Source organism: Epinephelus lanceolatus, chromosome 22 (assembly GCF_041903045.1).
Source record: "Epinephelus lanceolatus isolate andai-2023 chromosome 22, ASM4190304v1, whole genome shotgun sequence".
NCBI classification, from domain to species: Eukaryota; Metazoa; Chordata; class Actinopteri; order Perciformes; family Serranidae; genus Epinephelus; species Epinephelus lanceolatus.
In genome coordinates, this window is record NC_135755.1 from 270,960 (window position 1) to 293,554 (window position 22,595).

The following is a 22,595-nucleotide window of genomic DNA, read 5'->3' on the forward strand; positions in this document are numbered from 1 at the left end:
GTGTGTTGCGCTGCGTTTCTTTGCAAATGGAAGTTTTTGTACAATGTCGGAGATGCTGAGCACTTGAGTAAGGCAGCTGTGTGCAGAGCGGTCAGAAAAGTGTGTTCGTTTTACGGGCATCTGCCTTCTTTCTGTTGGCTGAGTAGAAGTCTGTGTTAGTTTAAATAGGCTTAATTATTTAACAGAACATGATATAGATGAGAAGACATTTATGTGTGTGAAAACAGCATTATGTTGGGGATACAACAACTGCACAGTCAAACAGCCACTTAATATTTACTTTACAATGTAAAACATGATCAAAATGAGGTACCCCCATGAGATTATGCCGAGGTCTTACCTGTTTGAACAATGTTTTTTTATTTCATCCTAAACTGCTGCCAAGTGCGCTTCTCCCCCGCGGGATTGCACCTAAATGAAATAAATTAATAGGCTACCATTCAAGCAGTTTTCCCCTGTAATATTATTGTGATTGCAAAGGACTACATTTAAACTTAAGCACTGACCAGAGCAGCAATGTTCTCCCACGCCGTCTCCTTCTCTTTTGCAGCTGCAGTGGTGTTGCACTTCTTTTTGAAAACGTGTTCAAACTCGCCGTATGAGCGCATTAAGATTTCTAATTCTAGTGGGGTGAAAAACGCAGCCCTCCTCTTCCCCGTTTCCATGGTGACTCGTCGAATCGGGGCTCCATTGATGCAGGCTTTTTATAGTTGTGGTGCACGCGCTTAACTCCAGGTGAAACTACTCCGAGTTGATTAAACTGATTCAAATCAGCTGTTCTGGAACCGGAAACTCAGAGTTTCTTATCTCAGAGTAGATCAACTCAGAGTTCAGGATTAGACTCAGAGTTTGTTGAACCTGCTTTGTGAAACAGACCCCAGATCTATTACACACACAATAACAACAACAACAACAACAACAACAGAGGAGTTGATCTCCTCACAGCTCAGTCTGTTTTTTATTTACTCTCCTCTGTATCTTTTGTTTGTTTCACACACAAACACAAGACATCATGTGTTTATAGGGAAATATGTATTTTGTTTATACATTCATTTACCAGTTTTACTGCACATACACAAACTGTGGTTCATGTGATTAGTTGTTTGTTTGTCAACATGTTATGAGAACATATTAAGGTAACAGTTCCTGTGTTAATGAATCAGATTCTGTTGTTATTTATGTTTACAGAACGGTGTGTATCAGTTCTGAGGTTCTGTTTGTTTATGTGTTAGAACACAGTCCAGGTTGTTTACACCAGGTGTGATGATGTCATACAGGTCAGTTAGTGACTACAGCAGATCGGTGACACGTAAAAGACGACGTGAGGTTTGTGTTGGTTTGGAACGTCATCAGTTTGTTGAAGTGTTTACGTTTAACAACAGTTAAGATATCAGAATAAACAGGAACATGACACGCAGGCAGAGGTCTGACTGATTCTGTCTCTGACTCTGTCTCTGACTCTGTCTCTGTCTCTGATTCTTTCTCTGACTGTCTCTGTCTCTGACTGTGACTCTGACTCTGTCTCTGACTCTTTCTCTGACTGACTCTGACTCTGTCTCTGTCTTTGTCTCTGACTCTGTCTCTGACTCTGTCTCTGTCTCTGACTGACTCTGACTCTGACTCTATGTCTGTCTCTGACTCTGTCTCTGACTGACTCTGACTCTGACTCTGTCTCTGTCTCTGACTCTTTCTCTGACTGACTCTAACTCTGTCTCTGTGACTGACTCTGTCTCTGACTGACTCTGACTCTATCTCTGACTGACTCTGACTCTGACTCTGTCTCTGACTCTTTCTCTGTCTCTGTCTCTGACTGACTCTGACTCTATCTCTGACTGACTCTGTCTCTGTCTTTGTCTCTGACTCTGTCTCTGACTCTGTCTCTGTCTCTGACTGACTCTGACTCTGTCTCTGTGACTGACTCTGTCTCTGACTGACTCTTACTCTGTCTCTGACTGACTCTGACTCTGACTCTGTCTCTGACTCTGACTCTTTCTCTGACTGACTCTGACTCTGTCGCTCTCTTTGACTCTTTCTCTGATTGACTCTTACTCTGTCTCTGTCTCTGTCTCTGACTCTGACTCTTTCTCTGAATGACTCTGACTCTGTCACTGTCGCTGTCTCTGTTTCTGTCTCTGACTGACTCTGACTATGTCTCTGTCTCTGTCTCTGACTGACTCTGACTCTTTCTCTGACTGTCTCTGACTCTGTCTCTGACTCTTCCTCTGACTGACTCTGACTCTGTCTCTGTCTCTGTCTCTGACTCTGACTCTGTCTCTGTCTCTGACTGACTCTGACTCTGACTCTTTCTCTGACTGACTCTGACTGTCGCTGTCTGTCTCTGACTCTTTCTCTGACTGACTCTGACTCTGACTCTTTCTCTGACTGACTCTTTCTCTGACTGACTCTGACTCTGTCTCTCTCTGTCTCTGACTCTGTCTCTGTCTCTGATTCTGACTCTGTCTCTGACTGACTCTGACTCTGACTCTTTCTCTGACTGACTCTGACTGTCGCTGTCTGTCTCTGACTCTTTCTCTGACTGACTCTGACTCTGTCTCTGATTCTGACTGACTGACTCTGATTCTGACTCTTTCTCTGACTGTCTCTTTCTCTGACTGTCTCTGACTCTGACTCTTTCTCTGACTGACTCTGACTCTGACTATTTCTCTGACTGACTCTGTCTCTGACTGACTCTGACTCTGACTCTGTCTCTGACTCTGTCTCTGACTCTGTCTCTGTCTCTGTCTCTGACTCTGTCTCTTTCTCTGACTCTTTCTCTGACTGTCGCTGTCTCTGATTCTGACTCTTTCTCTGACTGACTCTTACTCTGTCTCTGACTCTGTCTCTGTCTCTGACTGACTCTGTCTCTGTCTCTGACTGACTCTGACTCTGACTCTGTCTCTGTCTCTGTCTCTGACTCTTTCTCTGACTGACTCTGACTCTGTCTCTGATTCTGACTCTTTCTCTGATTCTGACTCTGACTCTGTCTCTGTCTCTGTCTCTGATTCTGACTGACTCTGACTCTGACTCTTTCTCTGACTGTCTCTGACTCTGTCTCTATCTCTGTCTCTGACTGACTCTGTCTCTGACTCTGTCTCTGTCTCTGATTCTGACTCTGTCTCTGTCTCTGACTGACTCTGACTCTTTCTCTGACTGACTCTGACTCTGACTCTGTCTCTGATTCTGACTCTGTCTCTGACTGACTCTGACTCTGACTCTTCCTCTGACTGACTCTGACTCTGTCTCTGTCTCTGACTCTGACTCTTTCTCTGACTGACTCTTACTCTGTCTCTGTGACTGACTCTTTCTGTCTCTGTCTCTGACACTGACTCTGTCTGTCTCTGTCTCTGTCTCTGATTCTGACTCTGTCTCTGACTGACTCTGACTCTTTCTCTGACTGACTCTGACTCTGTCTCTGTCTCTGATTCTGACTCTTTCACTGACTGACTCTGACTCTGTCTCTGTCTCTGTCTCTGACTCTTTCTCTGACTGACTCTAACTCTGTCTCTGAGTGTCTCTGACTGAGTCTGACTCTGACGCTGTCTTTGACTCTTTCTCTGACTGACTCTGACTCTGTCTCTGACTGACTCTGACTCTGTCGCTGTCTCTGTGACTGACTCTGTCTCTGACTGACTCTGACTCTGTCTCTGACTGACTCTGATCCTGACTCTTTCTCTGACTGACTCTGACTCTGACTCTTTCTCTGACTGACTCTTTCTCTGACTGACTCTGACTCTGTCTCTGACTCTGTCTCTGACTCTGTCTCTGTCTCTGACTGACTCTGACTCTGACTGTGTCTCTGTCTCTGACTCTTTCTCTGACTGACTCTGACTCTTTCTCTGACTGACTTTTTCTCTGACTGACTCTGACTCTTTCTCTCTCTGTCTCTGACTCTGTCTCTGTCTCTGACTCTGTCTCTGACTCTGTCTCTGTCTCTGATTCTGACTCTGTCTCTGTCTCTGACTGACTCTGACTCTGACTCTGTCGCTGTCTCTGATTCTGACTCTTTCTCTGACTGACTCTGTCTCTGTCTCTTACTCTGTCTCTGACTCTGATTCTGACTCTTTCTCTGACTGACTCTTTCTCTGACTGACTCTGACTCTGTCTCTCTCTGTCTCTGACTCTGTCTCTGATTCTGACTGACTCTGACTCTGACTCTTTCTCTGACTGACTCTGACTCTGACTCTGTCACTGTCTCTGATTCTGACAGACTCTGACTCTGACTCTTTCTCTGACTGTCTCTTTCTCTGACTGTCTCTGACTCTGTCTCTGTCTCTGACTGACTCTGACTCTGACTCTTTCTCTGACTGACTCTGACTCTGACTCTGTCGCTGTCTCTGATTCTGACTCTTTCTCTGACTGACTCTGACTCTGTCTCTGTCTCTGACTCTGACTCTTTCTCTGACTGACTCTTACTCTGTCTCTGTGACTGACTGTCTCTGACTCTGTCTCTGTCTCTGTCTCTGATTCTGACTCTGTTTCTGTCTCTGACTGACTCTGACTCTGACTCTTTCTCTGACTGACTCTGACTCTGTCTCTGTGACTGACTCTTTCTGTCTCTGTCTCTGTCTCTGACACTGACTCTGACTCTTTCTCTGACTGACTCTGACTCTGTCTGTCTCTGTCTCTGACTCTGTCTCTTTCTCTGATTCTGACTCTGTCTCTGTCTCTGATTCTGTCTCTCTGACTGTCTCTGTCTCTGTCTCTGACACTGTCTCTGTCTCTGACACTGTCTCTGTCTCTGATTCTGACTCTGTCTCTGTCTCTGACTGACTCTGACTCTGACTCTGTCGCTGTCTCTGATTCTGACTCTTTCTCTGACTGACTCTTACTCTGTCTCTGTGACTGACTGTCTCTGACTCTTTCTCTGTCTCTGTCTCTGACTCTGATTCTGACTCTTTCTCTGACTGACTCTGACTCTGTCTCTCTCTGTCTCTGACTCTGTCTCCGATTCTGACTGACTCTGACTCTGACTCTTTCTCTGACTGACTCTGACTCTGACTCTGTCACTGTCTCTGATTCTGACAGACTCTGACTCTGACTCTTTCTCTGACTGTCTCTTTCTCTGACTGTCTCTGACTCTGTCTCTGTCTCTGACTGACTCTGACTCTGACTCTTTCTCTGACTGACTCTGACTCTGACTCTGTTGCTGTCTCTGATTCTGACTCTTTCTCTGACTGACTCTGACTCTGTCTCTGTCTCTGTCTCTGACTCTGACTCTTTCTCTGACTGACTCTTACTCTGTCTCTGTGACTGACTGTCTCTGACTCTGTCTCTGTCTCTGATTCTGACTCTGTCTCTGTCTCTGACTGACTCTGACTCTGACTCTTTCTCTGACTGACTCTTACTCTGTCTCTGTGACTGACTCTTTCTGTCTCTGTCTCTGTCTCTGACACTGACTCTGACTCTTTCTCTGACTGACTCTGACTCTGTCTGTCTCTGTCTCTGACTCTGTCTCTTTCTCTGATTCTGACTCTGTCCCTGTCTCTGATTCTGTCTCTCTGACTGTCTCTGTCTCTGTCTCTGACTGACTCTGACTCTGACTCTTTCTCTGACTGACTCTGACTCTGACTCTGTCGCTGTCTCTGATTCTGACTCTTTCTCTGACTGACTCTGACTCTGACTCTGTCTCTGTCTCTGACTCTGACTCTTTCTCTGACTGACTCTTACTCTGTCTCTGTGACTGACTGTCTCTGACTCTGTCTCTGTCTCTGACTGACTCTGTCTCTGTCTCTGATTCTGACTCTGTCTCTGTCTCTGACTGACTCTGACTCTGACTCTTTCTCTGACTGACTCTGACTCTGTCTCTGTCTCTGACTGACTCTGACTCTGACTCTTTCTCTGACTGACTCTGACTCTGTCTCTGTCTCTGATTCTGACTCTGTCTCTGTCTCTGACTGACTCTGACTCTGACTCTGACTCTTTCTCTGACTGACTCTGACTCTGTCTCTGTCTCTGTCTCTGACTCTGACTCTTTCTCTGACTGGCTCTTACTCTGTCTCTGTGACTGACTGGCTCTGATTCTGTCTCTGTCTCTGTGACTGACTCTGTCTCTGACTGACTCTGACTCTGACTCTGTCTCTGTCTCTGTCTCTGACTCTTTCTCTGACTGACTCTGACTCTGTCTCTGATTCTGACTCTTTCTCTGATTCTGACTCTGACTCTGTCTCTGTCTCTGTCTCTGATTCTGACTGACTCTGACTCTGACTCTTTCTCTGACTGTCTCTGACTCTGTCTCTATCTCTGTCTCTGACTGACTCTGTCTCTGACTCTGTCTCTGTCTCTGATTCTGACTCTGTCTCTGTCTCTGACTGACTCTGACTCTTTCTCTGACTGACTCTGTCTCTGATTCTGACTCTGTCTCTGACTGACTCTGACTCTGACTCTTCCTCTGACTGACTCTGACTCTGTCTCTGTCTCTGACTCTGACTCTTTCTCTGACTGACTCTTACTCTGTCTCTGTGACTGACTCTTTCTGTCTCTGTCTCTGACACTGACTCTGTCTGTCTCTGTCTCTGTCTCTGATTCTGACTCTGTCTCTGACTGACTCTGACTCTTTCTCTGACTGACTCTGACTCTGTCTCTGTCTCTGATTCTGACTCTTTCACTGACTGACTCTGACTCTGTCTCTGTCTCTGTCTCTGACTCTTTCTCTGACTGACTCTAACTCTGTCTCTGAGTGTCTCTGACTGAGTCTGACTCTGACGCTGTCTTTGACTCTTTCTCTGACTGACTCTGACTCTGTCTCTGACTGACTCTGACTCTGTCGCTGTCTCTGTGACTGACTCTGTCTCTGACTGACTCTGACTCTGTCTCTGACTGACTCTGATCCTGACTCTTTCTCTGACTGACTCTGACTCTGACTCTTTCTCTGACTGACTCTTTCTCTGACTGACTCTGACTCTGTCTCTGACTCTGTCTCTGACTCTGTCTCTGACTCTGATTCTGACTGTGTCTCTGTCTCTGACTGACTCTGACTCTGACTGTGTCTCTGTCTCTGACTCTTTCTCTGACTGACTCTGACTCTTTCTCTGACTGACTTTTTCTCTGACTGACTCTGACTCTTTCTCTCTCTGTCTCTGACTCTGTCTCTGTCTCTGACTCTGTCTCTGACTCTGTCTCTGTCTCTGATTCTGACTCTGTCTCTGTCTCTGACTGACTCTGACTCTGACTCTGTCGCTGTCTCTGATTCTGACTCTTTCTCTGACTGACTCTGTCTCTGTCTCTTACTCTGTCTCTGACTCTGATTCTGACTCTTTCTCTGACTGACTCTTTCTCTGACTGACTCTGACTCTGTCTCTCTCTGTCTCTGACTCTGTCTCTGATTCTGACTGACTCTGACTCTGACTCTTTCTCTGACTGACTCTGACTCTGACTCTGTCACTGTCTCTGATTCTGACAGACTCTGACTCTGACTCTTTCTCTGACTGTCTCTTTCTCTGACTGTCTCTGACTCTGTCTCTGTCTCTGACTGACTCTGACTCTGACTCTTTCTCTGACTGACTCTGACTCTGACTCTGTCGCTGTCTCTGATTCTGACTCTTTCTCTGACTGACTCTGACTCTGTCTCTGTCTCTGACTCTGACTCTTTCTCTGACTGACTCTTACTCTGTCTCTGTGACTGACTGTCTCTGACTCTGTCTCTGTCTCTGTCTCTGATTCTGACTCTGTTTCTGTCTCTGACTGACTCTGACTCTGACTCTTTCTCTGACTGACTCTGACTCTGTCTCTGTGACTGACTCTTTCTGTCTCTGTCTCTGTCTCTGACACTGACTCTGACTCTTTCTCTGACTGACTCTGACTCTGTCTGTCTCTGTCTCTGACTCTGTCTCTTTCTCTGATTCTGACTCTGTCTCTGTCTCTGATTCTGTCTCTCTGACTGTCTCTGTCTCTGTCTCTGACACTGTCTCTGTCTCTGACACTGTCTCTGTCTCTGATTCTGACTCTGTCTCTGTCTCTGACTGACTCTGACTCTGACTCTGTCGCTGTCTCTGATTCTGACTCTTTCTCTGACTGACTCTTACTCTGTCTCTGTGACTGACTGTCTCTGACTCTTTCTCTGTCTCTGTCTCTGACTCTGATTCTGACTCTTTCTCTGACTGACTCTGACTCTGTCTCTCTCTGTCTCTGACTCTGTCTCCGATTCTGACTGACTCTGACTCTGACTCTTTCTCTGACTGACTCTGACTCTGACTCTGTCACTGTCTCTGATTCTGACAGACTCTGACTCTGACTCTTTCTCTGACTGTCTCTTTCTCTGACTGTCTCTGACTCTGTCTCTGTCTCTGACTGACTCTGACTCTGACTCTTTCTCTGACTGACTCTGACTCTGACTCTGTTGCTGTCTCTGATTCTGACTCTTTCTCTGACTGACTCTGACTCTGTCTCTGTCTCTGTCTCTGACTCTGACTCTTTCTCTGACTGACTCTTACTCTGTCTCTGTGACTGACTGTCTCTGACTCTGTCTCTGTCTCTGATTCTGACTCTGTCTCTGTCTCTGACTGACTCTGACTCTGACTCTTTCTCTGACTGACTCTTACTCTGTCTCTGTGACTGACTCTTTCTGTCTCTGTCTCTGTCTCTGACACTGACTCTGACTCTTTCTCTGACTGACTCTGACTCTGTCTGTCTCTGTCTCTGACTCTGTCTCTTTCTCTGATTCTGACTCTGTCCCTGTCTCTGATTCTGTCTCTCTGACTGTCTCTGTCTCTGTCTCTGACTGACTCTGACTCTGACTCTTTCTCTGACTGACTCTGACTCTGACTCTGTCGCTGTCTCTGATTCTGACTCTTTCTCTGACTGACTCTGACTCTGACTCTGTCTCTGTCTCTGACTCTGACTCTTTCTCTGACTGACTCTTACTCTGTCTCTGTGACTGACTGTCTCTGACTCTGTCTCTGTCTCTGACTGACTCTGTCTCTGTCTCTGATTCTGACTCTGTCTCTGTCTCTGACTGACTCTGACTCTGACTCTTTCTCTGACTGACTCTGACTCTGTCTCTGTCTCTGACTGACTCTGACTCTGACTCTTTCTCTGACTGACTCTGACTCTGTCTCTGTCTCTGATTCTGACTCTGTCTCTGTCTCTGACTGACTCTGACTCTGACTCTGACTCTTTCTCTGACTGACTCTGACTCTGTCTCTGTCTCTGTCTCTGACTCTGACTCTTTCTCTGACTGGCTCTTACTCTGTCTCTGTGACTGACTGGCTCTGATTCTGTCTCTGTCTCTGTGACTGACTCTGTCTCTGACTGACTCTGACTCTGACTCTGTCTCTGTCTCTGTCTCTGACTCTTTCTCTGACTGACTCTGACTCTGTCTCTGATTCTGACTCTTTCTCTGATTCTGACTCTGACTCTGTCTCTGTCTCTGTCTCTGATTCTGACTGACTCTGACTCTGACTCTTTCTCTGACTGTCTCTGACTCTGTCTCTATCTCTGTCTCTGACTGACTCTGTCTCTGACTCTGTCTCTGTCTCTGATTCTGACTCTGTCTCTGTCTCTGACTGACTCTGACTCTTTCTCTGACTGACTCTGACTCTGACTCTGTCTCTGATTCTGACTCTGTCTCTGACTGACTCTGACTCTGACTCTTCCTCTGACTGACTCTGACTCTGTCTCTGTCTCTGACTCTGACTCTTTCTCTGACTGACTCTTACTCTGTCTCTGTGACTGACTCTTTCTGTCTCTGTCTCTGACACTGACTCTGTCTGTCTCTGTCTCTGTCTCTGATTCTGACTCTGTCTCTGACTGACTCTGACTCTTTCTCTGACTGACTCTGACTCTGTCTCTGTCTCTGATTCTGACTCTTTCACTGACTGACTCTGACTCTGTCTCTGTCTCTGTCTCTGACTCTTTCTCTGACTGACTCTAACTCTGTCTCTGAGTGTCTCTGACTGAGTCTGACTCTGACGCTGTCTTTGACTCTTTCTCTGACTGACTCTGACTCTGTCTCTGACTGACTCTGACTCTGTCGCTGTCTCTGTGACTGACTCTGTCTCTGACTGACTCTGACTCTGTCTCTGACTGACTCTGATCCTGACTCTTTCTCTGACTGACTCTGACTCTGACTCTTTCTCTGACTGACTCTTTCTCTGACTGACTCTGACTCTGTCTCTGACTCTGTCTCTGACTCTGTCTCTGACTCTGATTCTGACTGTGTCTCTGTCTCTGACTGACTCTGACTCTGACTGTGTCTCTGTCTCTGACTCTTTCTCTGACTGACTCTGACTCTTTCTCTGACTGACTTTTTCTCTGACTGACTCTGACTCTTTCTCTCTCTGTCTCTGACTCTGTCTCTGTCTCTGACTCTGTCTCTGACTCTGTCTCTGTCTCTGATTCTGACTCTGTCTCTGTCTCTGACTGACTCTGACTCTGACTCTGTCGCTGTCTCTGATTCTGACTCTTTCTCTGACTGACTCTGTCTCTGTCTCTTACTCTGTCTCTGACTCTGATTCTGACTCTTTCTCTGACTGACTCTCTGACTGACTCTGACTCTGTCTCTCTCTGTCTCTGACTCTGTCTCTGATTCTGACTGACTCTGACTCTGACTCTTTCTCTGACTGACTCTGACTCTGACTCTGTCACTGTCTCTGATTCTGACAGACTCTGACTCTGACTCTTTCTCTGACTGTCTCTTTCTCTGACTGTCTCTGACTCTGTCTCTGTCTCTGACTGACTCTGACTCTGACTCTTTCTCTGACTGACTCTGACTCTGACTCTGTCGCTGTCTCTGATTCTGACTCTTTCTCTGACTGACTCTGACTCTGTCTCTGTCTCTGACTCTGACTCTTTCTCTGACTGACTCTTACTCTGTCTCTGTGACTGACTGTCTCTGACTCTGTCTCTGTCTCTGTCTCTGATTCTGACTCTGTTTCTGTCTCTGACTGACTCTGACTCTGACTCTTTCTCTGACTGACTCTGACTCTGTCTCTGTGACTGACTCTTTCTGTCTCTGTCTCTGTCTCTGACACTGACTCTGACTCTTTCTCTGACTGACTCTGACTCTGTCTGTCTCTGTCTCTGACTCTGTCTCTTTCTCTGATTCTGACTCTGTCTCTGTCTCTGATTCTGTCTCTCTGACTGTCTCTGTCTCTGTCTCTGACACTGTCTCTGTCTCTGACACTGTCTCTGTCTCTGATTCTGACTCTGTCTCTGTCTCTGACTGACTCTGACTCTGACTCTGTCGCTGTCTCTGATTCTGACTCTTTCTCTGACTGACTCTTACTCTGTCTCTGTGACTGACTGTCTCTGACTCTTTCTCTGTCTCTGTCTCTGACTCTGATTCTGACTCTTTCTCTGACTGACTCTGACTCTGTCTCTCTCTGTCTCTGACTCTGTCTCCGATTCTGACTGACTCTGACTCTGACTCTTTCTCTGACTGACTCTGACTCTGACTCTGTCACTGTCTCTGATTCTGACAGACTCTGACTCTGACTCTTTCTCTGACTGTCTCTTTCTCTGACTGTCTCTGACTCTGTCTCTGTCTCTGACTGACTCTGACTCTGACTCTTTCTCTGACTGACTCTGACTCTGACTCTGTTGCTGTCTCTGATTCTGACTCTTTCTCTGACTGACTCTGACTCTGTCTCTGTCTCTGTCTCTGACTCTGACTCTTTCTCTGACTGACTCTTACTCTGTCTCTGTGACTGACTGTCTCTGACTCTGTCTCTGTCTCTGATTCTGACTCTGTCTCTGTCTCTGACTGACTCTGACTCTGACTCTTTCTCTGACTGACTCTTACTCTGTCTCTGTGACTGACTCTTTCTGTCTCTGTCTCTGTCTCTGACACTGACTCTGACTCTTTCTCTGACTGACTCTGACTCTGTCTGTCTCTGTCTCTGACTCTGTCTCTTTCTCTGATTCTGACTCTGTCCCTGTCTCTGATTCTGTCTCTCTGACTGTCTCTGTCTCTGTCTCTGACTGACTCTGACTCTGACTCTTTCTCTGACTGACTCTGACTCTGACTCTGTCGCTGTCTCTGATTCTGACTCTTTCTCTGACTGACTCTGACTCTGTCTCTGTCTCTGACTCTGACTCTTTCTCTGACTGACTCTTACTCTGTCTCTGTGACTGACTGTCTCTGACTCTGTCTCTGTCTCTGACTGACTCTGTCTCTGTCTCTGATTCTGACTCTGTCTCTGTCTCTGACTGACTCTGACTCTGACTCTTTCTCTGACTGACTCTGACTCTGTCTCTGTCTCTGACTGACTCTGACTCTGACTCTTTCTCTGACTGACTCTGACTCTGTCTCTGTCTCTGATTCTGACTCTGTCTCTGTCTCTGACTGACTCTGACTCTGACTCTGACTCTTTCTCTGACTGACTCTGACTCTGTCTCTGTCTCTGTCTCTGACTCTGACTCTTTCTCTGACTGGCTCTTACTCTGTCTCTGTGACTGACTGGCTCTGATTCTGTCTCTGTCTCTGTGACTGACTCTGTCTCTGACTGACTCTGACTCTGACTCTGTCTCTGTCTCTGTCTCTGACTCTTTCTCTGACTGACTCTGACTCTGTCTCTGATTCTGACTCTTTCTCTGATTCTGACTCTGACTCTGTCTCTGTCTCTGTCTCTGATTCTGACTGACTCTGACTCTGACTCTTTCTCTGACTGTCTCTGACTCTGTCTCTATCTCTGTCTCTGACTGACTCTGTCTCTGACTCTGTCTCTGTCTCTGATTCTGACTCTGTCTCTGTCTCTGACTGACTCTGACTCTTTCTCTGACTGACTCTGACTCTGACTCTGTCTCTGATTCTGACTCTGTCTCTGACTGACTCTGACTCTGACTCTTCCTCTGACTGACTCTGACTCTGTCTCTGTCTCTGACTCTGACTCTTTCTCTGACTGACTCTTACTCTGTCTCTGTGACTGACTCTTTCTGTCTCTGTCTCTGACACTGACTCTGTCTGTCTCTGTCTCTGTCTCTGATTCTGACTCTGTCTCTGACTGACTCTGACTCTTTCTCTGACTGACTCTGACTCTGTCTCTGTCTCTGATTCTGACTCTTTCACTGACTGACTCTGACTCTGTCTCTGTCTCTGACTCTTTCTCTGACTGACTCTAACTCTGTCTCTGAGTGTCTCTGACTGAGTCTGACTCTGACGCTGTCTTTGACTCTTTCTCTGACTGACTCTGACTCTGTCTCTGACTGACTCTGACTCTGTCGCTGTCTCTGTGACTGACTCTGTCTCTGACTGACTCTGACTCTGTCTCTGACTGACTCTGATCCTGACTCTTTCTCTGACTGACTCTGACTCTGACTCTTTCTCTGACTGACTCTTTCTCTGACTGACTCTGACTCTGTCTCTGACTCTGTCTCTGACTCTGTCTCTGACTCTGATTCTGACTGTGTCTCTGTCTCTGACTGACTCTGACTCTGACTGTGTCTCTGTCTCTGACTCTTTCTCTGACTGACTCTGACTCTTTCTCTGACTGACTTTTTCTCTGACTGACTCTGACTCTTTCTCTCTCTGTCTCTGACTCTGTCTCTGTCTCTGACTCTGTCTCTGACTCTGTCTCTGTCTCTGATTCTGACTCTGTCTCTGTCTCTGACTGACTCTGACTCTGACTCTGTCGCTGTCTCTGATTCTGACTCTTTCTCTGACTGACTCTGTCTCTGTCTCTTACTCTGTCTCTGACTCTGATTCTGACTCTTTCTCTGACTGACTCTTTCTCTGACTGACTCTGACTCTGTCTCTCTCTGTCTCTGACTCTGTCTCTGATTCTGACTGACTCTGACTCTGACTCTTTCTCTGACTGACTCTGACTCTGACTCTGTCACTGTCTCTGATTCTGACAGACTCTGACTCTGACTCTTTCTCTGACTGTCTCTTTCTCTGACTGTCTCTGACTCTGTCTCTGTCTCTGACTGACTCTGACTCTGACTCTTTCTCTGACTGACTCTGACTCTGACTCTGTCGCTGTCTCTGATTCTGACTCTTTCTCTGACTGACTCTGACTCTGTCTCTGTCTCTGACTCTGACTCTTTCTCTGACTGACTCTTACTCTGTCTCTGTGACTGACTGTCTCTGACTCTGTCTCTGTCTCTGTCTCTGATTCTGACTCTGTTTCTGTCTCTGACTGACTCTGACTCTGACTCTTTCTCTGACTGACTCTGACTCTGTCTCTGTGACTGACTCTTTCTGTCTCTGTCTCTGTCTCTGACACTGACTCTGACTCTTTCTCTGACTGACTCTGACTCTGTCTGTCTCTGTCTCTGACTCTGTCTCTTTCTCTGATTCTGACTCTGTCTCTGTCTCTGATTCTGTCTCTCTGACTGTCTCTGTCTCTGTCTCTGACACTGTCTCTGTCTCTGACACTGTCTCTGTCTCTGATTCTGACTCTGTCTCTGTCTCTGACTGACTCTGACTCTGACTCTGTCGCTGTCTCTGATTCTGACTCTTTCTCTGACTGACTCTTACTCTGTCTCTGTGACTGACTGTCTCTGACTCTTTCTCTGTCTCTGTCTCTGACTCTGATTCTGACTCTTTCTCTGACTGACTCTGACTCTGTCTCTCTCTGTCTCTGACTCTGTCTCCGATTCTGACTGACTCTGACTCTGACTCTTTCTCTGACTGACTCTGACTCTGACTCTTTCTCTGACTGTCTCTTTCTCTGACTGTCTCTGACTCTGTCTCTGTCTCTGACTGACTCTGACTCTGACTCTTTCTCTGACTGACTCTGACTCTGACTCTGTTGCTGTCTCTGATTCTGACTCTTTCTCTGACTGACTCTGACTCTGTCTCTGTCTCTGTCTCTGACTCTGACTCTTTCTCTGACTGACTCTTACTCTGTCTCTGTGACTGACTGTCTCTGACTCTGTCTCTGTCTCTGATTCTGACTCTGTCTCTGTCTCTGACTGACTCTGACTCTGACTCTTTCTCTGACTGACTCTTACTCTGTCTCTGTGACTGACTCTTTCTGTCTCTGTCTCTGTCTCTGACACTGACTCTGACTCTTTCTCTGACTGACTCTGACTCTGTCTGTCTCTGTCTCTGACTCTGTCTCTTTCTCTGATTCTGACTCTGTCCCTGTCTCTGATTCTGTCTCTCTGACTGTCTCTGTCTCTGTCTCTGACTGACTCTGACTCTGACTCTTTCTCTGACTGACTCTGACTCTGACTCTGTCGCTGTCTCTGATTCTGACTCTTTCTCTGACTGACTCTGACTCTGTCTCTGTCTCTGACTCTGACTCTTTCTCTGACTGACTCTTACTCTGTCTCTGTGACTGACTGTCTCTGACTCTGTCTCTGTCTCTGACTGACTCTGTCTCTGTCTCTGATTCTGACTCTGTCTCTGTCTCTGACTGACTCTGACTCTGACTCTTTCTCTGACTGACTCTGACTCTGTCTCTGTCTCTGACTGACTCTGACTCTGACTCTTTCTCTGACTGACTCTGACTCTGTCTCTGTCTCTGATTCTGACTCTGTCTCTGTCTCTGACTGACTCTGACTCTGACTCTGACTCTTTCTCTGACTGACTCTGACTCTGTCTCTGTGACTGACTGGCTCTGATTCTGTCTCTGTCTCTGTGACTGACTCTGTCTCTGACTGACTCTGACTCTGTCTCTGTCTCTGACTGACTCTGACTCTTTCTGTCTCTGTCTCTGTCTCTGACTCTGACTGACTCTGACTCTGTCTCTCTCTCTGTCTCTGTCTCTGACTCTCACTCTGCCTCTGTCTTTGACTCTGTCTCTGTCTTTGTCTTTGACCCTGTCTTTGTCTTTGACCCTGTCTCTGTCTTTGACTCTGTCTCTGTCTTTGACTCTGTCTCTGTCTCTGACTGTCTCTCTCTCTCTGTCTTTGACTCTGTCTCTGACTCTGACTCTGTCTCCGTCTCCGTCTCCGTCTCCATCTCTGACTCTGACTCTGACTCTGTCTCTGTCTCTGTCTCCGTCTCCATCTCTGACTCTGTCTCTGTGTCTGACACTTCCACACTTTGAGACATTTTAAATGCCTCTGATCACGTGTCCTCCCGTGGTCATTGACCCTAACCCATTGATACCTCATCAATAAAGCATCAGAGTGATGCTTTATTGATGAAGCATCAGAGTGATTTTAACAAAGACGCCATAACCCCCCAGATTTTTAGAAGGCGTGTCGACCTCCAGGTGAGTCAGAGCCCACCCACCCCCTCCATGTGGTTGCCGTAGTTACCTGTGGCAGAACAGCAGCAGTGACATCATAGTGGCATCTGAGCCCCGTCCAGTGGGTGGAGCTCTAACGGGGACTGACCAATGAGGGTGAGGGGAAGCGGGTGGCAGGCCGGTGCGCAGGGCTGATGGGGTCACCTGAGGTTGTGGTTGGTGGGCAGTTCTGGGTTTCTGACCCCAGGAGGGCGGGGTCAGGGACCTCCGACTCGTCTTGTGTTTGGGCTCAGAGGCCATCAGCGCAACGCCCGGCCAGGACTCCCTGACACCTGACACCTGACCTTTGACCCGCCTCCGATCCCGTAACACAACAGGAGCCTCTGGTTGCTTAGCAACAAGCTGTAGCGTCTTGCGAGGGAGGGGCGGGGTCGACGGAGGACGGCGCTGAGGACGAGGACAGGGGGTGGGGTCAGAGAGGGGAGAGGATGGCTGCCCTTGCCCCAAAATCATTTTCTTTACACTCCCGAACATGTCCAACCAATTACAGCCCAGCGTCAGTCATGTCCAATCAGAGCTCAGCTACAGACCGCAGGAACCTGCTGACCAATCAGTAGTCAGATCATCCAACGAGAAGGTGATTCAAAGAAACTGCTTCAATGTCCACCCTTGTTAACGTCCACAGTCTTAGTTGTTCGCCGTTCCTGTCTCCTGTCCTCCAAACTGTCTCTGATTGGCTGCCTCAGGTCCCTGAGAACTTTGTCCAATCAGCAGCAGCCGTCTCAGGACGTCCACATGTTGACTGTTAGACTCTGAGTGTCTCTGAGTGTCTCCTCTAAACAACCCCGCCTCCCACACCCACACACTCTCTGCCCTCTGATTGGCTGCTGCCTCATTCCAGCCCCTGCCCACTCACTGTCAGCCAATAGGAACACTGCAGGGGAATTCTCCTACTGCCCACTCAGAGTCAGTCTGAACACAGAGTTTCATTCATTCATGTATTCATGTGTTCATACAGTCAGACTCAGACAGGTTCAGACATCAGCTGATACTGTAAATAAATAACTGTTTATATATCAGTGATTAATTATTATGAATCAAACTGAAACATGTTTTTACACCCAACTACTATTATTATCACATTAATTCATTTATATATCAGTAATTTATATAATTTAAGATCCAACATGTTTCTAATCTCCTGGATGCTGCAACATATTAACTACAGACATTTATTAATATATGAATCAAACTGAAACATACAAACTCTTTATCAGTAATTAATGTTTATGACACAGATTTATTAACTAATCAAAAAGTAATTAACTGAATATGATTCAAACTGAAACATGTTTCTACACCTGCTGACTGAGATCAAATTCACTATTAATAAATCAGAAATTAATATATGAAAAATGAATTAATATATGAGAGTAAGTCATATATGAAAATTATTAGTATTTCAGAATTTAACTAAACAAAATAAATAAATAAGACAACAAAGAATAATTAAATATCAGAGTTTACTGAATATGACAGAGTTGTATTTATATATCAAAAAATAAGAAATATATTATAAGTTAATTAAAATATTAGAAGCTATTTGACACATCAGAGGTTTTTAAATAAATTAAATATATATGAATTTATTTATTGATAAATCATGAAATAATATTTTTTTCAGATAATAAATATTTACAAATAATTCATCAGAAACTGATTAAAATATAAAAAATGTATAATACATCAAAATTCATTATCATTATTATTATTATTATTGTTGTCATTATTATTATTAGTATTGTTGTTGTTGTTGTTGTTGTTGTGTATGGTGGTGTTTACACAGTCTCATTGTTAGTTAATATTTGTTTACATTTTTCTGTAAAAGCAAACATCAACATCCACAAAAAGTTTCTGAGGAGAATTTCAGATGTTTCATAAACAATCATCAACTATTTGTTTTTATGTATTTATATATTGTTGTTGTTGTTGTTGTTAGATCGGAACCTGGAGGGTTTCCAGCTGAGGGCTGGGCTGTGACATCATCGGTGGGTACAGTTAACAGGTGATCAGTGCGATCCAGCATCTTTCTAGGACCAATCACTTCTGTCATGTCATGCCCCGCCCCCTGTTGATGACACAGCCCTGTTTACATTGGTTCTGATCCAAACTGGTGGGGATGTAGCTGGTTCTCACCTATAAGTTTCTAAGAGCCCTGAAAGGACCGGTTTCAGAACCAGGGTCAATCAATCTGTTGTGGAGACGGCCTGTGTTCGGGAATATTGACCGATAGACGTTCCGCTGTCTCTGAATCAATACGTCCTCTTTATGTCTTAATCTGGCGTCCACACTATGAGTCTGTTCTCGCTGCTCTGAGATCAGCTGACGGTGCTCTGAGTGTAGACAGGTTCTACAACCACAGACACATTCTACAGTCACAGACACGTTCTACAATCACAGACACGTTCTACAATCATAGACATGTTCCCTCAGTGTGTTCATGGTGACATAGAACATGACTCCATCATCCATCAATCATCAGTAGCTGTAGTAATGATTGTTCGAGTTGTATCTGTTCCCTGCAGCTGTCTGTCCACATGTCTCTGTCTGTCTGTCTGCAGCTAACTGTAGATGAGACACCTCCCCACAGCGGCCACACCCACCAGTGAGTCATGAATAACTTACCTGTCATCCCCCGACAGGCTGAAGATGGTTTCGTCCAGACTGAAGGCTGCTGGAGTTTGAATGGGGGTCAGAGTGGGATGGTACGGTCCAGCAGGGGGGGAGCTGGGCTGAGAGTGGGACAGCCTGAGGACAGACTGAGAGGGACAGGTGAGAGAGAAAGGTGAGACAGGCAGATGAGACAGGTCAGTATAAAGTATTGAAGCTGTTCACTTCATCCAATGAAATTGCTTCGTACCCGTCCTGCAGAATCGACGTCCAATCGTAGAGGTGGAGGGACGATTCGTGGGCGGGGCGAAGGAGGTGGAAGGGTGTATTCAAAACCCTGAGCTCCCATTGGCTCCTTGAGGTCCAGGAGCCGGATGTTGATTGGCTCTTGGTGTGTCGGAGAAGGCGGCCCGCTGTGCAGCACAAGCCCCGCCCCCTCCTTGCCACGGATTGGCTGAGCCAGCAGGTGGGCGGTGTCCTGAGAGTGGACTGCACCTCTGTCTATGTCCCGACCGATCATCTCCAGGGACTCCAGCGAGTGGGCATGTCTCATGGTGTCCATCACCCGCTTGAACACTGCCCCTTCATGACGCTCCACAAAGTCCGTGCACGTCCATCGCCCGCGGTGGTACGGCTCGCCCTGCCCACCGCCGCCGGCCCCGCCCACCGCCAGCCTCACCACCCTGAACCTGGAGGAAGACCCCACCCCCTGCCCTGAGGCATCGTGGGAGATGTATTTCCTCTTCAGAGAGGGCGTGGTCGGCTGGGAGGAGCTTCCCTGAGCGCTGCAGGAGAAGGAGGCTGCTGATTGGACGACGGTCAGGACCACACTGGGAGCTGATTGGCCAGCCAGAGTCTGGTTGATGTCTGAGGTCACACTGGTGATCTGGAAGCCACTCCTCTTTTTACCACCGCTCATCCTCTCACTCACACACACACACACACACACACACACACACTACAGCCTCACTAAAACACAGAGAAAACAATGGTTAATGTATCTTATTAGGACATTTCATTAACCCTTTACACTCTATGCAGTAGAAACAGTCCTCAGTGTCTACACTGGGGGTTTTGTTTGTGATGTCATTTCCTGGAGTATCTTCAAATGTCTCTGTAATCTGCACAACCTGAGCTAAAGTTTGTTTGAGTGAATAATCAATTTTATTTTAAATGTCTTGACTATCACATGAATGACACATAGAGACAGACAACCACACTCACATTGTCAGCTACGGACAATTGAAAGTCACCAATTAACCTGCATGTCTTTGGACTGTGGGAGGAAGCTGGAGCACCTGGAGGAAACCCACGCTGACACAGGGAGAATATGTCAGAGCACCTGGAGGAAACCCACACTGACACGGGGAGAACATGTCGGAGCACCTGGAGGAAACCCACGCTGACACGGGAAGAACATGTCGGAGCACCTGGAGGAAACCCACGCTGACACGGGAAGAACATGTCAGAGCACCTGGAGGAAACCCACGCTGACCGGAGGAGAACATGTCAGAGCACCTGGAGGAAACCCACGCTGACACAGGGAGAACATGTCAGAGCACCTGGAGGAAACCCACGTTGACACAGGGAGAACATGTCAGAGCACCTGGAGGAAACCCACGCTGACACGGGGAGAACATGTCAGAGCACCTGGAGGAAACCCATGCTGACACAGGGAGAACATGTCAGAGCACCTGGAGGAAACCCACGCTGACACGGGGAGAACATGTCAGAGCACCTGGAGGAAACCCACACTGACACGGGGAGAACATGTCGGAGCACCTGGAGGAAACCCACGCTGACACGGGAAGAACATGTCGGACCACCTGGAGGAAACCCACACTGACAAGGGAAGAACATGTCGGAGCACCTGGAGGAAACCCACGCTGACACAGGGAGAACATGTCGGAGCACCTGGAGGAAACCCACGCTGACACAGGGAGAACATGTCGGAGCACCTGGAGGAAACCCACGCTGACACAGGGAGAACATGTCAGAGCACCTGGAGGAAACCCACGCTGACACGGGGAGAACATGTCAGAGCACCTGGAGGAAACCCACACTGACAGGGGAAGAACATGTCAGAGCACCTGGAGGAAACCCACGCTGACACAGGGAGAACATGTCAGAGCACCTGGAGGAAACCCACGCTGACACAGGGAGAACATGTGGGAGCACCTGGAGGAAACCTACACTGACACAGGGAGAACATGTCGGATCACCTGGAGAAAAACCACGCTGACACGGGAAGAACATGTCGGAGCACCTGGAGGAAACCCACGCTGACACGGGGAGAACATGTCAGAGCACCTGGAGGAAACCCGTGCTGACACAGGGAGAACATGTCAGAGCACCTGGAGGAAACCCACACTGACACAGGGAGAACATGTGGGAGCACCTGGAGGAAACCCACGCTGACACAGGGAGAACATGTCGGATCACCTGGAGGAAACCCACGCTGACACGGGAAGAACATGTCGGAGCACCTGGAGGAAACCCACACTGACACGGGAAGAACATGTCAGAGCACCTGGAGGAAACCCACGCTGACACGGGGAGAACATGTGGGAGCACCTGGAGGAAACCCACGCTGACACAGGGAGAACATGTCGGATCACCTGGAGGAAACCCACACTGACACGGGAAGAACATGTCGGAGCACCTGGAGGAAACCCACACTGACACGGGAAGAACATGTCAGAGCACCTGGAGGAAACCCACGCTGACACGAGGAGAACATGTCAGAGCACCTGGAGGAAACCCACGCTGACACAGGGAGAACATGTCAGAGCACCTGGAGGAAACCCATGCTGACACAGGGAGAACATGTCAGAGCACCTGGAGGAAACCCACGCTGACACGGGGAGAACATGTCAGAGCACCTGGAGGAAACCCATGCTGACACAGAGAGAACATGTCAGAGCACCTGGAGGAAACCCACACTGACACAGGGAGAACATGTGGGAGCACCTGGAGGAAACCCACGCTGACACAGGGAGAACATGTCGGATCACCTGGAGGAAACCCACGCTGACACGGGAAGAACATGTCGGAGCACCTGGAGGAAACCCACACTGACACAGGGAGAACATGTCAGAGCACCTGGAGGAAACCCACACTGACACAGGGAGAACATGTCAGAGCACCTGGACGAAACCCACGCTGATACAGGGAGAACATGTCAGAGCACCTGGAGGAAACCCACGCTGACACGGGGAGAACATGTCAGAGCACCTGGAGGAAACCCACGCTGACACGGGGAGAACATGTCAGAGCACCCGGAGGAAACCCACGCTGACACGGGGAGAACATGTCAGAGCACCCGGAGGAAACCCACGCTGACACGGGGAGAACATGTCAGAGCACCTGGAGGAAACCCACGCTGACACAGGGAGAACATGTCAGAGCACCTGGAGGAAACCCACGCTGACACGGGAAGAACATGTCGGAGCACCCGGAGGAAACCCACGCTGACACAGGGAGAACATGTCGGATCACCTGGAGAAAGCCCACACTGACACGGGAAGAACATGTCAGAGCACCTGGAGGAAACCCACACTGACAAGGGAAGAACATGTCGGAGCACCTGGAGGAAACCCACACTGAGAAGGGAAGAACATGTCAGAGCACCTGGAGGAAACCCACGCTGACACAGGGAGAACATGTCAGAGCACCTGGAGGAAACCCACGCTGACACAGGGAGAACATGTCGGAGCACCTGGAGAAAACCCACGCTGACACAGGGAGAACATGTCGGAGCACCTGGAGGAAACCCACACTGACACAGGGAGAACATGTCAGAGCACCTGGAGGAAACCCACGCTGACACAGGGAGAACATGTCAGAGCA

At 47.8% G+C, this 22,595-nt stretch overlaps 1 protein-coding gene across 4 annotated transcripts in view; it reads right to left on the reverse strand.

Annotated features, from left to right (window-relative positions):
- Positions 1-22,595, reverse strand: part of tsc22d4 (TSC22 domain family member 4) — a 59,243-nt gene that overhangs the window by 31,952 nt on the left and 4,696 nt on the right. For 2 of the 4 annotated variants that reach the window (XM_078164052.1, XM_078164051.1), the window contains exons 2-3: positions 18,997-19,715; positions 18,762-18,895 (exon numbers count right to left, since the gene is read on the reverse strand). In XM_078164052.1, the coding sequence (XP_078020178.1) occupies positions 18,762-18,895; positions 18,997-19,665 (803 nt within the window). In that variant the 5' untranslated portion in view covers positions 19,666-19,715. Of the gene's footprint in view, positions 1-17,833; positions 18,487-18,761; positions 18,896-18,996; positions 19,716-22,595 lie in introns of those variants that run through there. The other 2 variants (XM_033609850.2, XM_078164050.1) reach the window with 2 other exon arrangements.